The sequence below is a fragment of the Calypte anna genome, chromosome 1, assembly GCF_003957555.1.
Source record: "Calypte anna isolate BGI_N300 chromosome 1, bCalAnn1_v1.p, whole genome shotgun sequence".
Classification (NCBI taxonomy): Eukaryota; Metazoa; Chordata; class Aves; order Apodiformes; family Trochilidae; genus Calypte; species Calypte anna.
In genome coordinates, this window is record NC_044244.1 from 134522023 (window position 1) to 134538895 (window position 16873).

The 16873-nt window shown below is 40.6% G+C and overlaps 1 protein-coding gene across 1 annotated transcript in view; it reads right to left on the reverse strand.

Moving 5' to 3' along the window:
• The window catches only part of AFF3 (AF4/FMR2 family member 3), a 333963-nt gene that overhangs the window by 264306 nt on the left and 52784 nt on the right, over positions 1-16873 (reverse strand). Inside the window, exons 3-4 of the mRNA XM_030454711.1 lie at positions 13783-14105; positions 13296-13647 (exon numbers count right to left, since the gene is read on the reverse strand). Of these exons, the coding sequence (XP_030310571.1) occupies positions 13296-13647; positions 13783-14105 (675 nt within the window). The remainder of the gene's footprint in view (positions 1-13295; positions 13648-13782; positions 14106-16873) is intronic.

Consider the following 16873-nt stretch of genomic DNA (forward strand, 5'->3'; position numbering starts at 1 on the left):
ATTGCTGCCTATATTTATACTTGGTTCAATCACATTTCTGTACTCAGTAACTGTCATTGATTTTTAGGACAATTATCAAACAAAAATGATGAAGAAACTGAAGGAACATCATAGAGACTTTTTCAACTCCACCAGTAATCATTACAAAATGCAGAGCCTGCTCATTGATAACAGTTTAATGGCTCACGGGGTGACATCATCACATTTAAAAGGTAGTCACACCCAGAAGGCAGATTTTTTTTTTCTTTTTTTAAATAGCACTACAATTTGCCATTTTCAAGTTAATTGTATTTTGCTTGGTGTTTCAAACCACATAGCTTGCACTGAAATTACTTTGCTCATTGTACGTGACCATGCCCAAAACTACGACTTTAAAATAAGGAGGCAAGTAGTTGAATTTGTTTATTTAAATTAAGCAGACTTTCTTGCCTATCTAGAAACTGACACTTTTAAGTTCCTTAGCTGAATTTCCCACAGGGCTAGCAAAGGCACAATTGATTTCTATAGAGTTTGATTTGTCTAGTTGATTTATTTTTAGTTGATTTATTTAAAAAAATCCTATTCTATATTATAATTATTGAATAATAACTATTTGCTTTCATTTTTCCACATTAATTATTATAGTTAGCAGGCTGAGCATTTCACAGATAGTACAGAAAAATTATTTTCAATAGAAGTGTGTAGGTCTAGAAGCAGAAGAACAGCTGTTAGCTGCCAGGGTGCAGGCAACTTTTGATTTCTTTTGGGTTTGTTGGGTCAACCTAAGGCAAAGATTCAACTGTGATGGCTAAAAATCAGTATGAAGCAGTGATGTTTAATGGCCTACTTAAAATAAGTTCAGTGAACCAGCCCCATTCCACTGAGGGCAAAAATACCTATCTGTAGTCAGTACATAAAAGGTATCATTTAAAAATTATAAACGAGGAAAGTTTTTCACTGTGAGGACAGTCAGACATTGGAATGGTCTCCCAGTGGAGAGAAGTAATGGATTCCCCTGCTTTGGAAAGCTTTAAGTCTCAGCTCAACAGGGTGTGGAGACATCTCATATAAATAATAATATTAGAAGGGTGAGATCAGATGACCCTTGAGGTCCCTTCCAACATGGCATTATATGATTCTATAAAAAATATGCAAGAGTGTAATTCAGTCCTAGTTACAGGATATCTGCTGAACTCTCTCCCCCTCTGCGTTGTAATTTTTTTTAATCTTTTTTTTGGGGGGGAGGGGTGCCATGTTCTACAGGTATGGAGTTAATTTTCACCGCTTGGTGTGGATGTCCATTTAGTACAAGTTTTGCAAAAAATCTGGAGGATCACTTATGTGGAGAGCACCTTCCTGTCACTGAGTGGCAAACCTAAGCTTCACGGAAGAGGTAGTGGATGTCCAATAGTTAGACCATCCCATGCTCTGAATAAACAAAAAAATCTATCAGAGGAAAATAGCAGCTTTATGTTGAGAGTCAAGCTCATAGATGAGAAGGTGGGAGTGGGAAATGAGATCCAGTGCATTTCAAGAGAAATAAATTAGCCTGCATTTGGGTCTATTTTAAGCCTGGACATTGCACCCAGGCAGAGAAGAGCTGAGAAGGTGAGAATTCCTCCCATGCCACTGCCAGTTCTTCTGGACCCTCTATGCCAGCAGCAGCTCCCCGAGGTGACAGACCCCATCCCATCCCTGGCCTGGACACAGCACTGTCCTGCAGGGACCTGCCTGCTCTCCATGCTGGGGCTCTCTCAGCTCAAAGGCCTCGCTCCTCTGAGCTGGGCTGTGAAGTGGCAGCAGCAGGATTCACTCCTCCATGAACCTTCAAAGATTTGTGGCAGGTACTTTTTAGCTGGAACTTCCTCTGTGTCAGCTCTTCATCCCCGTGCTCTTTCCATAGCAGCAATTAGCATATCTGAGAAATCCCCGTTCAGCGTGTTTTATGGTCTCTTCTCTGTGTATTGAGATAGTTCTGTAAGTTATGTGCAGGGATATGCCATAATTCCTAATGTACAACTGTCAGGAAATCACTCGCAGAGATTTATTCACTGAAGAGTTGGTGAGGAAACTGATTCTGAACAGGGAGCTGGAAACTTTAATTACAAGACAGAAAAAATGACTCAAGTACCTCCAACTGGTCAAGAAGCTCCTTTGATGTTCTAAAGATCTGTCCTGAAGTTAATAGATTAAAACATCATAGCACTGCTGAATTCAAATGCCACCTTCTGCCACCAATTGTTACTCTGTATTACTATTGCTGACATTCTTCAAAGTAATAAGGATGTCAAATAACAACTGCAAGTGTTACATTTCCATTTCTGGAACAAAACAAAGAAAGACTGAAGAAAAAAGACAATCTTCCCTAAAGCAATATTTTCTTGACCAAAGGAAGCTCGTACAATGTAGAAAAGAAATAATTCACCCCTGTCAAATCCTGATCTTGCTACTACTGAATGCAATGACAAAACTCCTATTAATTTCTAGTGGAGCATGTGAAGTGAGTAACTCAGAGGGAAGTGGTAAACCATAAGTGACATAATCACTCAGGAACCATCTCTGCCTCAAGTGACCTAAGTGATAGGAAGAAATACAGTGAGAAACATTAATTCAGAGTTTAGCAAGAAGCCTTTACTTCTGCTTCTGTGTTAACTCCAGTGCCAAGTTATGGAAGAGTTTCAGACACTGCTTTGCTACATGGCAAGCTGTAGTGCAACCATCAGAACTGGGAGCCCAGTCCCTCAAGCTCTGCCCTCTGCTTTGACACCAATGCACCCTGGCTGTGCTGGCTCCAGGCCTGCAGCCACCCATGAGCATGTCTGAGCCTCAGTCTGGAGATGGGATAAGGGACACCATCCTGTCCTGTATCTCAGATTCCTGCATCATTTCCAGCTGGTCCTTCAGCCTGGACCAGCAGCAAACTCAGCCAAGGGGGGCACTGCTGCTCTGTGGAGTAACTGCTGGAAGTGCCACCACGAGCAGTGTCCCCACCCACCTGCACCTTGGCTAACCCTTCTGTAACCAGATTCAATATATGCTTTCCAGAGTTGTCATTAATGCTTATGAAGAGCTTTGAAACTCCTGAATGGAAGAGATTACAGTAGTAAAAGATGCAGTGTTTTTAGCTTATTGGGTATTATCAGAAGCTATAAACTGAGTAGGGAAAAAGGAAGAAAAAAAAAAAAAAGAAACAAAACCTGCTGTGTTTCTGAAGACTCCAACTCTGTGTAAAGGCTGTTCACAGACACTCAGCATGTCCTATGTAAACATGAGGTTTTGCCTCTCCCATCTTCCCACAGAATTTACATCTACATCCCAGCTCAGTGTTGTGCATATTGCCATACCACTTACATAGAGATGAGTGCATTGTCCTCCTGTGACCATGTTATCACATCTGTGAGGAAGGTGAAGGCCACCATCTAAATTCTTGTCCTTAAGGGAGAGGACAAACTTTAGAAATAACCACAATTGTGCAGTTCGATTGTCAGAGGTGTTCCTCTGGACATGGGTCCATTCCCATGTGGGAGCAGGAACTGCACAAGAAGGAAGAGTGCTCCCAAAGGCTTCCTCAGTGGAACAAGCACACTGCAAAAAAACCCTCAAGTTTTGAGGCCTGCTCAGCCATCTTGAAGCGACTGAAATATCTTGCATGCAGACTTTATCATAAATTACAACTGCTACTTATGGTATTTTTCAAACTGCCGATCTCACATTGCACTTGGCCCTCCCTTGAGGACAAAAATGTTCACCATGACTAATCTCTCAAAGCATAACTTCACTCTTTTCTCGTCTGGTCGCCACATAATTCTTTTCTCAGACTCCTCCACTCTTACAGGCCCCTGCTCATTCTTAAGTCTTCTCGGTCTATGTATGTTTGTCTTTTCCTGCATGCTAAATGTTTACAATTCAGTTCAAGAAAGTAATTCATTATCTGCTTATGGTATTTTTCAAACTGTCCCTCTCAAATTGCACTTAGTCTTCATTCCATGCCTTTCTGCTAGACAGCAAACTTCCACTCTGAACTGCTATTTCCATGAAATCAGAAATTAACTACCTAATATATTTTCTTATATCAGATGTCCCTGAGACTGTCATTCAAATCAGAGAAGGCCTCTTAGAAAATAATGCGTAACTGCCTAATCACAGACATTCTATGTATTTTGTATTAATATTGGGTTTGTGTGTGTAATCAATAACCTCACAGCTGTCTTTCCCTTTTCTATACCAGGTCTAGAAGTTGTAGCAGTCACATAAAGTTGTAACTGCCTCTGCATCTGAATGCAGTTGCACAAGTAGCTTAAAATAAATGCAAACTTTGATTAACAACAGATTACTGCTGGTATTTGAATATTAATAATCTCTGGCACTTGCAAGGAAAAAACCACATAATCTTCAGCATCTCATTTGAAAATAGTTACAAAGCAGAGAGAGCACTTTAAATCCAATCTCTCCTTAAACATGTGTTAGTGACAGGAGTTAACAAGAAATTGTCTTGGTTTTTGTCTCTTGCTGGCTACACAAGCTTCCCTTGCAGCCATTTGGTTTCAATGCAGAGGAATATGAATAGCAATTTTTGGTTCTGAGAGAAAATGCTGGATCTCAGTATTCCCAGCCATGTGGCTCACTGGCCTGAATGCTTTTTGTGTATTTATCTTCTGGATGCAATGTGGTGTAAAGCCGCTTCACACTGAGCCTCCATCTCTTGGAGAAACATGCTTGTGGGGAGTGAGGAGAGTGGGGCATGTAGGAGGGAATTTGGGAAAGGAAATGCTTATCCTAGACCATGTAATAAGTAACCTCAGCCTTTCTGGCATGCTGGTTTCAACTCCAGAAGCAAAAAAAAAAGCACCGTATTTCTGAACATGCAATTGTTATAAATAAAATACAATTAAGAGATTTGGAACTACATGAATATGTAATGTACACATTTTTTTACAGATGCATTTTTCTCCAGACAGGCCGGTGCCTACTTTAATTTGGAAGCTATCCATTTTCATACAAAGTTAACCAAGAGTGACAGGAAATCAGACGCCTACATTATTTATCTTTTCTGAACTTAAAAAAAAAAAAAAAAAAGAGCCTTCTGTTAATTACTTTTCTAGGAAGCTATTTTGTGGTACCACAGGGATAGATCTTCCCTATTCTGAAGTGCTACGGAAATGACAACTTTACGATGTGCATGGTGAATAAGGCCTGTTATATGCAGATATTTAAGGGTATATTTGCCTTCATTTACTGTAAGTGAATATGTGACCAAAAATATAGAATTTAACTGCTTCTGGCCTGGCTGGATGCATTTGCAACAATTACTGGAGGTCTGACCTCTTTAACCTTACACATCAAGTGGCACATACACATTATTTATTTAGCTGGAATTAACAGTGATCTGTGAAGCTCACTGCATTTGGTTCTCTTGTTCATCAGTCATAACTGACCCCCATGAACATGTTCAGCAGTGACAGCTTCATGTCACTCTGATTCATGAAATACTGGGGAAACTACAGAAAAAAGGCAGAAAAGTATTTTTTTGTGGATATTTAAAAAAAAGAAAAATCATCCTTAACCACCTTTATAGCCCACATGATCCTTTTTAGATTGCTGTGAAGACAAAGAGTAGACAGAAATGTTCTACCCTGCTATAAGGATTGGAAAGGAGAATGTGAGCTGGCATTAATAACTGCTCTGAAGGAGCAACGAGGGCTTGGACTCCACACCTGACTGCCCCCTGATACAACGCTCCAGTGTTGTGCACGGTAAGGTCTGAGAAGTAGAGTGCATCTAAGTATTTCACTGGTAATCCGAAATCCACAGCAAGCCCACCCTCACTCTGTCTGTAACCTACCCCTTTCTAAAAGCACTCCTTTGTTTAAGCAGCCACGGAGCAGACGGGGAGGAGATGCTCAGCAAAAAATAACCTAGCACTGAGGACAGCTTCTTGTGCATGCAGGAGCATCGTGCCCCAGCATGAAGCTCCTGCAATCCCATCCAGAAAACAACCTCTTTCTCCAGCTGCTGAATACCCTTCCAGGCTTGGGAGTAATCCATGTTAATGGGGCCAAAGGTGGAAAAGCTATAGCAGTGCCATGTATCTTCCCAGATGCATTTCACAAAGGAGGTCTATTAGGCTACTTTGTTTCTGGTGGAGAGGATTTTTATTACATCCAGTTATCATCATCATAAGCACTGCAATGGATTAAAAAAAAAAAAAAAAAAAAAAAAAAAAAAGAGACAAAATGTGCAATTAAAACCTGTTTTTCTGTAGTTCTAGGAACCTTATTTCCTTCATCAATAACTTTAGTGCTTACCAAAAGGAACTAAAGAAGCAATTACACAGAGTTGTGGACATTTTTTATGCACTCACTTTTGTATCAGCTCCAGAGCTGATTCATAAACCATCTACTCTGTGGGGAAAAAAAAAAAAAAAAAAGCAAGAGGACCAAATTTTTCTCACAATGAACTATATTCTTACATTCATTGAGCTCTCCTTATTCCCAAAGTGTTCCTTTTCCAAGTTTTGGAAAGGTGGAAACACCAATTTTATCAAAGGGAGGATATTACTTATATAAGACCCCAAAGAAGTGCTCTAAATATTTTTTCAATAAATAGAAAAAAACAACCTCAGGGAAAAATTACAAAAAGGCAGGTGCATACATTAAGGAATTCCCTTGACAATCATAAGTTTACATCCAGATTCGAGAGATTTTTCTCTGATGACAGTCATCCTACCAGTGAAAAACAATGAGGAACAACAAGTGATTCACCATAGCAACAAACGCATAACACATACCATATGGTAATCAGCCCATAAAGAAAACTTTAGGTTCTATGTAAATAAATGCTTAATTTTCAAAAACCTACGGATAAGTTTAGCTGGTGCTTTTCCAGGAAAAGACTTTGATATTTAATTCAAAAGGGAGAGGAAAGAAGGGTAGAAACATTAAAGCTAGGGAGTCAAATAAAGGTGTCTAAACAGTAAAGGTGTCTAAAGTAAAGGTGTCTAGTAAAGGTGTCTAAACAGTATTTTCCTTCTACAAGAGCAGCCATGGAAGAATAACTGGGGAGACGAGTTCCACTGCGTTCAGTGCAGATGCCTGTGTGCCTCAGCGCCTGCGAGAAAGGCAGAGGCTTGTGTCACAATTTGAAAACTATATGGAAAATCCATCTTTGCACACTGCCGTCTCCGCTGTGTTTGTTAAGAGTGCTTCAAATACCACTCTGTCTGTTTAATACACTCTTTCTTTGCAGTCCTAGTCTGTTGAACTCTCCTACATAAAACCAGACAGTAATGCACAGCCCTCCCACAGACACACTCGAAGGTCCTGAATACCCAACGACTAGCGGGGATCTTTGCACCACACTGTTCTTCTTGTCCAGCTCTTCCTGTTTAACGTGGGAAAACATCCTTTATTTGTGGGGAAGGTCAGCGGTACCATTGCAGGGATGAATTGAGCTGTGTCTTCTTGTAAATGCAGCTTGCTAACTCGTTCCCATGAACATCTGGGAAAGAAAACACATCTACAACCGGCTCGTACTTACAGTACTTGCGGTACTCGAGTGCTGTGATTGCTAACTGGCTTCTCAAGCACTGCAGTTCTTCAATAAAGCTGATAAATGGTAGAGGAGTCTCAGTACACTTAATTCTGCACTTAATGTCTCCAGCCTATTTGAGCACATCCTAGAATTGTTTTGGAAAAAGTCTGGACTTTTTTTGCTAATGCGTTCAACCTCTCCCTTTGTTTTTACTGAACTGCTCTTCTGTTCTCAGTTCTACCTTTCTGGGACAGAACTGAACACCCTGAGAAGCAGAGAAGAAAAATACGGATTCAATTCCTAGTCCTACAAGAGTACAACAGGCACCACTGCAGCACAGGGAAGGTGGTGTCATGCCTCTGATGAAAAGCACTAACTCAGATCTCCTTTAAATCCTTCTTCTTCCTCATAAGACACAATCTCCTCTCTACTTTCCTATAGCTCCAGATATGTGGTATTTCCAGGAGAAGCGCACACTGATCATGGCTATAATCCCAATTTAGTCTACCCTGGAGCTTCTGTTGTCAAATGAGATGTAGCTGCACTTGTTTTTTTCACACATGAACTTCTACCTTCAATTTTAAACTAGAATGGAACTATTTATTATACATGCCATGCACCAAAGCTCTCCTTGAAAGAGTCTGGTTTTGAAATAATTACTGACATTAAGTCCATATTTGGGAGGATTTTTCCTAGGGAAGGAAGAGGGAGAGGAAAGAATTGTGGGTTGTTTTTGTTTTGTTTGTTTTTTTTTTTTTGCTTTCCATTAATATATGGGGATAGAACTGATAGGTGAAAAAAAAGATTTTAGATATAAAGAACACTTGCTAGTGTGTGTGCCAGATGCTGATAGCTATATATAGCCATTCGAATGAGAATGACTGCAGAGAGTATCTTATCCAGGCAAATAGCAATTTGCCTGAGGAAGATCAGGGCAAAAATTGAAAAAAAAATTAAAAATCAACATTTAATCTACTGCTCATTGCTTCTGCTGCAGAAGAAGTTGTCTAAGTACTCTGTGAAGTGGAATAAGAACATGTCCTCAGGATGACCTTATCTACATTTCACCTAAGTATGTCCCCAAATTTAACAGAACCAAATCTATCCTTTTTACCATTATTCATTCTTGAATACAATCTTGATTTCCTTGCTCTATAACCCTTAGAGAAGTAAGCAAAGAACAATAGATAAGGCTTCTTCAATGTAATAAAAGTGCAGCCTATAAGATGAAATTCAAAAACAGATATAAAGAACATGATTTGCCATCATGGGTTTTTCTTATTGTCTCCCTCAACAGGATTTTAGAAAAGAGAGGCACTTGATTTTCCTGCCTCTTTTTCTTCATACCTCAGTATCACATCTCTTCCTTTCTATCCAATACAGTGGGTTTTTACCTACAGCAATATAATTTCTAAGTAGTTCAAAATGTGAAACAGCAGGACTTGAGATGACAAGCTATCATTTCTACAGAGCAGTATGATAATTTTGGAAGGGAGGTTGGGTATGGATTCTAATTAACACTGATGAACCTGGCTCCTAAAGATTAAATTCCCAAATGAGTAGCTGCTACCTTTCTACACACAGGTCTATCCAGGTTATTCTCATTAAAACAATTAAAAAAAAATTATAAGCTTCAGTCTGTGTCAAGATATTGAAGGCTTTCCAAAACTGATTAAAAATATTAAATGAGGTATTGAACTACATTAAAAATCAACCCTTTTCATGTATTGAAACATAATGGTCTATAATTTGTATTCAAGTGATTTTATTTCCAGTGAATAATAATTGTACTGAAGCCAACTTTGTGCCCTGTTTCTCTGCAAATCTCAAGAAGAATTCTTCTCTGATGTACAGCAGAGGATTTTGTATCCTGCTGAAGACATGCATGCTTGGCATGACATTGCTTCTTATTCTGCAGTTCATGCAGAGAGACTTAACTTTGTTTCATTCTGTGTTTGTTTTTCCACTAATGGTTCCTTCAAACTGTTGAGCAAAAAGAAAAGGGCATAGGTATTAAATATACTGATGGACACTAGAAAGTACTATAAGCTCAGTACCAGTGCATGGAAAAAGAATGGAATGCATCAGTAAATTGGCTTAGTCAGATTTATAAGAATAAAATTTGTTTCCTGCTTTTGCCTTTGGAACCTGAAGTTGCCTACAGTTGTGTGATGCTCAAAATAAAACCCAAACATCACGAGGAAGTGCTCATTACTTCATATGCCTCACCTCTGCAGGAGCTGGGGAAATGGTAATTTCTCACCATTCACTTCTCCACTTGGTCAAGCTATGCAGTTTCTCCCCTGCACACCAATTTTTGGGTCTCATGTTTTATATCACACATCTTGCTTTCCCTGTTTTCATCTTTTTCCCTCACAGTCTCCTGCAGTTTAATTTTCAAATCATTTAAGCAGCTGTAGAATCTTTCTAGGTCAAGTTGAAAAGCTTTGGACCTTGGTATCACACATACATATGTGATATATAAGCACATATTAAAAGCTGAAAGTAGAAAAAAAATATGTGTAATGACAAAATCAGACCTGCAAACAAAAAGCAAAGGCTATAAAAGCAGTCCAGTGGCACAAAGTCCTACTGGAAGTCAGTCACTAGTGGTATGCTCCCCCAAGCCAATACTGGGGCTAATGTTGTTTAACATCTTCCTTAATGACCTGGATGATGGGGCAGAGCGCCCCCTCAGCAAGTTTGGAGATGACAAAAAACTGGGAGGAGTAGATGATGCAGCAGGGGGTAGTGCTGCCATCCAAGGGGACCTTGGCAGGCTGGAGAAATGGGCTGACAGGAACCCCAAAAAGTTCAACAAGGGGTAACGTAAACTCCTGAATAGTGGGAGGAATAATCCCAGCCAGCACCTGTGCACACTTGGGTCTGCCTGGCTGGACGTGAGGTCTTCAGCGGAACAAACTGGGGGTCCTGGTGGACAACAAGCTGACCATGAGCAAGCAATAACTCACAGTGCTGCCTACACTAACCCCCATGGCACACCAAAAAATGCCATCTTAGCCACATACCTTTTATTTTAGCAGACATAAATCTTTGCTCAACCATCTGCACTCCAAATACCCCAAGTTCTCCTACCCTCTCCTGCTTCCAACAATATTCTGTCTGCTCTTAGGCAGCTTTCTGCCACTCTCCATATAGATACAACAAATACAAAATATAACAAATTCTGCCATTTGTTTCCACATAGCATCCAAGATACTCTTGTAGCTTACTTGTCAGCCTGCTTTCCCTCAGGATGATCCTACGTGGCATCTCTATTCTTTCCATGGCCATCTGAGACACGAGGTCTTTCCTGGCCATCACCCTTAGCCCCACTCTCAACAAGAGAGGCCTCATTTTGCCTCCAAATGTCCACAGGGCCATGACAGTCTTTGTGCTGAGAGCAGCTTAAAACTTCTGTCCCTAGCAGGGGACAGTGAACGTTTTGATGCCAAAAGGAGAAGTTATGTGAGTTTGAAAGCAGAAATTTTAAAAATGCATGGAAATTCTTACAAAATGAAGATGTATGAGCAAAAATGGAAAAACACGTCTAATTAAAAAGAAATATGATTGAAAATTAAAGAGAGGGTGGATTAGGCAACACTGACTGAGAAAACTTTCAGTCCTGGCCAAGATTTCTCCCCGTAGCAATACCAGTGGGTTACCAATCTAATCTTGTGCCTCTTGAGATGGAAAATATTTGAATAAAGGAAATGTCAGACTAAAGAAAAAAAGCTTATTAATAGGACTCTTAGCCCTCCAACATGAGATCTAAACACTGTCATTCATTACCTCCTGTTTCAGCACTCAACACCTACAGTACCTATTACTTTTCTTTTGACTAATGTGTCCATCATTTTTTATAATTACTTAGCTCTTTTTTAACCTACCAGGCAATGTTCTTTGTCCATGTCCTTCAACTTCAGTTAAATTTTTACATTATGTTATAAAACACTAATTAATTAGATTCATTAATACTGCATCACATCAAATTTGTGAGAAGTTGGTGAACACTGCCATCAGAATCTAAGCACATTAGCTTTAAGCAATCTCAAAAATGTCTACATGCCTAGAAACTACATGCCTAGAATTTACCCTTATGCACTGGCATGAACTATGTGCAACAAATGAAAGCTTTCTTTCCTGAGGTAGGCAAATTTGGAATGCAAATGGTAAATCCTGCATTGCAGACAAACAAATGATTGCCTATCAAAACCCCTTTCCAAACTAGTCCTCAGAGTACTGAATACATGTAAAGGGGGAAAATTTGAAAGATCCAGACAATTGCCACAGGCATCTTTAATTCTACCAATTCTTCTCACTTGCTGATAGAAGCACAGATCTGAAAGAGGTAATAATAGCTAAAAAGATATTAGTATCTGCCATTACCTGATCTAGCTGCACAATTACAGCAGTTTGTGAATGCTAAATTTGCTAAATGAAATCTCGCTTAAGAGCCTAAACCAATCCTTTTTGAGAAACAACATATCATCAGCATGTTGTTTAGAACTGAAGGAACTTTAACTTGGAGAAAAAAACGCATGGGTATAATGCCTGAAAGAGATGAGAGAAGTAATTGCTTCCAGAGAGATTTCGTTCCCAAACCAAACCAAAGGGAGAATACAAGAGTCAACTCTATTTCTGAAAAACAGGTATTAAGAGATCAGAGAACTTTACCAAAAATTAGGTTTTTCCTCTCTCTTAACAATGCCAGAAGCAAAAATGTTAATACTAAACACATCTCAAGACACACCATGGCTTTAAGTAAGAGTAAACAGTAATTATCTCTGCTCTAAGAAAGTCACAGTGATCCAGCCAAGCAGAGCCATCCAGTCCTATAAATACTACAAGTTGTTGTAAGTCTTGCACAGTTTGCACAAGGTGATGATGTGACCATCTTTGCATTGGCACACATGCTTCCGAATACAGCCCAGAAAGCAAAAGAAAAATATATCACCCTTTATTCTGCCAAACCCAACCATATCCTCCCCATCCAAAAATATCAAATAGAAGATCACAGCCTGTGAAGTGATAAAGCAAGGTGTCCTACTGACATAGATGTACTATGAGACTAATGAACATAAAGTAAGTCCAAAAAGAAAGCTTTCATATCTACTGCTGTTAATAGAAGTGTTGTCTAGAAGATTTCCATACATATTCTCATACTTGTAGAGTGGCTGGGTTTCTACAGACAGTGACTCTTTAGTAAGCAACCCCCAATCTTCTTAGAAATTAGCTTGAAACAGATACTATGAAGTAAAAGAAGGTTTTCATGGCTTTATTCTCATCTATTCCACAAATTTCAAATGGTTTAAGTAATTTATTTAGATTGCAAAACTACTTTGACACCACTGAGGATGACAGAACTACTTCTGAGCACAAGCAATTCATTTAATCACTGCCAAAGTGATAGAAGTCAGCGAAATATTAACAGCCAGAAGTAATACACCTGCCTGGCAGAAAAAATAAAAAAAAGAAATTTAAAAAATCCAGACCTTATATGTGGACATTCAGTGAAATGCTACATACTACAAGAAAACGTGGATTATAGGAGCAGCTGGAAGCGTTAAGGCCCTGAAGACAGTGAACATTTCACTGCTGAGATATCTTTACATTACTGTGAAGCTGCAATTTGCAAAACACTATGCCAATGTTAAAAAAAAAAAAGTAAAGGCGCAAACTAATATGTTAAAAATGTGTAGAGACAGATGCAATTTGCAGTTTTAAGGCATCATTCATCCTTCCAAGGGAGGATATGTCTTAAAAAGCATAATAATCACACTTACCTCTTCTTGCTTAGGAATGCTGAACTTGGCTATCTTTGACTTTGTCCTGGCCGAGTCAGGCTTGTTAGAAGGCACTCCCCTGTATGACTTGGTTGTCTCTGCTGGTAACTTCAGCTTTGGAGACTCATCAGGAGCCTGGTCTTGACCGTCCATTGGTCTGACATACGCTGTTGGTTTCTGCTGAACCAGACTGGGCTTCGAAGCAAGAGAGGGTGGGAAGTTTTGGACGCAGTGCCCACCACCATGCTTGGCTGGCCTCTCTTGTGCTTGAGCTCCTCCTTCAGAGCCAACACTGAGCTTCCCTGGCTGCTGCACTCTGTTGATGTTGTCTCCTAACGTGGCCCTCAGTGAGCTTTGCTGGGCAGCGTTGGAAGAGGAGGAGGAGGAGGAAGAAGTGGGACTCGATGCATAGCGTTTTAGTTTCTCCAGACCAGATTTTTGGTTAGCTAGTTTGAAGTCACCTTTGTGTGACTGCAGGGACCGGTGCCCGTGCTTGCTTGCTCTCTGCTGGCCGTCTGAAGCAGCGTTGTGCCCGGCCTTCTGCCAGCCCATCGTGGTGCTTTTGCTCTGCTGAGCAGACAGGGCTGCTGGTGTGGAAGAAGTAGCGCTGGAAATGGGGGGCGGGGGCAGCACTCTTGAATCTGCAAGAAGATGCTCATCGGCCTTGGAGAGAGATGTCTGAGGAACCCCAGGTTTTGGTACCCCAACAAGGTGGCTCTGGTTTGATCGGTCAGTTAACAGGTCTTTCATTTCATCATAGTTGCCCAGCGTGTTCTGGATGCGGTTTGAGAGCTCATCCCCCTTGTTAGTCTGCAAAACAAAAATCAAGTGTTCTGCAAGAGTCAACGTAAGAAAAACAAAATTCCCTGTGTGCTTCTGCTGAAATCCTTATTGAAGTAGCACTGTCTTATTCAGCAGTGGCGTTGAGGGATGAAATTGAAAATCCTTATTGTCTCTGAAGACACTTGTCAACATCTTAAATCTACCCTGAACTGGAAAAGCTATAAAGGGCCTTAGAGTACATAAAAAAAAAGAAATCTATCACTGGTATCATGCTGTAGTTAAAGTATATTACCTGGAAACTAGAAAATTTATTATTGCAACTAGACAGAATGGTGTGGATTAAATCTGACCATGATAAAACTTTTCCTATAGACCAGTGCAAGGTCTCCTTCAGCCATGAATGAAAACAATGCATTCTTAGTTTCCTTCTCTGCCTGTTTAAGTTTTCAGATTGCAGTTGGGAACATCCAGTGTAAGCACTGGATGAACTCACCAGTATAAGGAAACCAAATACTCTGAGGTGACTCGAAGAAAGTTCATGGGACAATGGGAAAGCCACCCATGATTATGTTCTTGGAAAATACTCTCAGAGGATGCTCACTCCAGGGCACATTCCTCTTTGAAAACAAAAATCAAACACAACCCCCAAATTCTTCACAATGCTAAGTGCTTGATTTGTGAAGGGACACAGCCACCCTCCTTCCCCTTTATGATTGTCTTTGAAATCATTCATTTACTTCCTGACTGAAAAGGCAGAGGATCGATATAGAAACAAAACATGCAGAGAAAACATACTGGAAAGATCTAAAACTTTTTCCTTAAAAAGCCACCATAAGTAAAAGGGTATATCATTAGTATCTTCTTAGCTGAGATTTTCCTGAGCCCTGCCAAGATTCAGGTGTGTTATGTTTTTTGCTGTAGGGTTTCGGAGGAAGACAGTAATGAGCCAGTGGTGTTCTCCCTTCTCTGGAGGTCTGAATGGGAAAACACCCATTGGTTTCAGAAGGCCATACTTACATCTCAGGACTCTCAGTTTTACAGGAAAACAGAAAGAAAGGAAAAAAAGGGAGTAAAGGGAGTAGAGAAGACCCTCTGAAAGCTATGCATGTAGAAGCAACATCATTATTTTTGTTTTAAACCTTCAAATTAAATGAAGGTACTCAAGCAAAAATATAAAGGAAACTACTCTAGTTCAGAATATTTTTTAGGGTTTCCTATAAAAAAATAGAGTCCAAGTAAAAGTGCCCCCAAATTGAGTGTAGTGATTGCCATATGCCAATTTTCAGAGGAGTACAGTAGGAGCATTCCTTGAGTAGGCACAGTAGAAGAAGTCGTGTCTTGCTTGAAACTTGTCCCCTCAAATTTCAAGGACACTACCATGCAGCTACACAAAACACTTTACAGATGGCTTTCTGTTACGTGTTCATTACAGTGCCATCTCATAGAGTTGAATGTGTATAATTTATATATATTGAAGGGAAGTGGGAAGGAAAGAACCCAGACGTGTTGCATCCCAAACATTGCTTTGCAAACTTGGAATAAGAGTTCAACCTCTACAGGCTGAGCTTCTCTCTGCTGATGTTCTCTCAGCTGCAGATGCAGCTGTTGTTGTCATAAGGGCAATAACCTGCTACAAAAAGAATTATGTAGCATTAATTCACAAACAGCAAGTGGCTGAAAGAAGGGAGATTCCTTTGTTTACATCAGAATCACACTGATGTTACTAAGGAGGCTTCAAAAGTGGGAAACATCTTTCTTGAAACAAACAAAGGTTGGAGATATATTTGTAGAGTCCTGTATGCTCCTGGGGTTGATGAAACACACTACACTACTAAATTACTGGGTTCTACACTTCTCCTTGCCCAGCACAATTACATTCTGGAAGGCACAGAAAATTTTCCTTTTACTCAGTGTCTCTCTTCCGTCAGTCCAATGGGTCCTGTGTAAATACCCTGTAGAACTGCATTTCTAGCTTCCCCCTAGGGAGGGAGATCTGTCCTTGGGTCTGCACCCAGTCTGATTCATCCAGGCTGGGTGTGAGGTTTCCTAACCTGCAAGGAGCATGGCAGCAAAGATCACCAAATGGAACGGGGCCCCTGACACCCACAACTCCCCTACAGCACAGACAGCTTGTAGGGCAGCTCTTTACTCAATGGCCTCTAAGTCCATGAATGTAAGAAAATTTATGTGCCAGTTTTGCCTCTGGGAAGTCCAACTTCCCAAAGAGAAGTTCTGTTCTTTCTGATGGCTGCTGTTAGGATGGGAGTGAAATTAAAGACTACTAATTGCAGATTGTCTTCTGTAGAGAGACATTGTCAACCAGGTGCCTCGAATTGCCAGTGAGTGGGTGTGAGTCCACCTGTGCCTGATTAGGACAGGCCCCTATTGGGCATGAGCAAGGCCAGGGGGCCAATAAAGGTGGAACACACACCCACAGAGAAAACCTCAGCTCACTCTGGTGCAAGGCATGGAGAGGCCAGCAGCTCGTCGAGCCTCTGGAGCAAGAAAGGCTCTTCCCACTACACTTCTACCCTGGAAGCGCTGTGTGGTGGCTGGAGTCCTGGAAGAGACCAGCAGCTCGTCGAGCATCAGGAGCAAGAATGGCTCCTCCCGCTACATTTTGGTGGAGAATGCGGGCAACATACAGACATCTAAAGAAGCGGCAGTGTGAGAAGCTGGCAAGAGGAACATTATCCCCGATTTGAAAAAATGCCTGGGCTAACACTCTCCCTGAAAGGTATGACCAGCAAGCTCTTTGGTTTGGGAACCCCTGAGCAGAGGGAAGCCAAGATAAG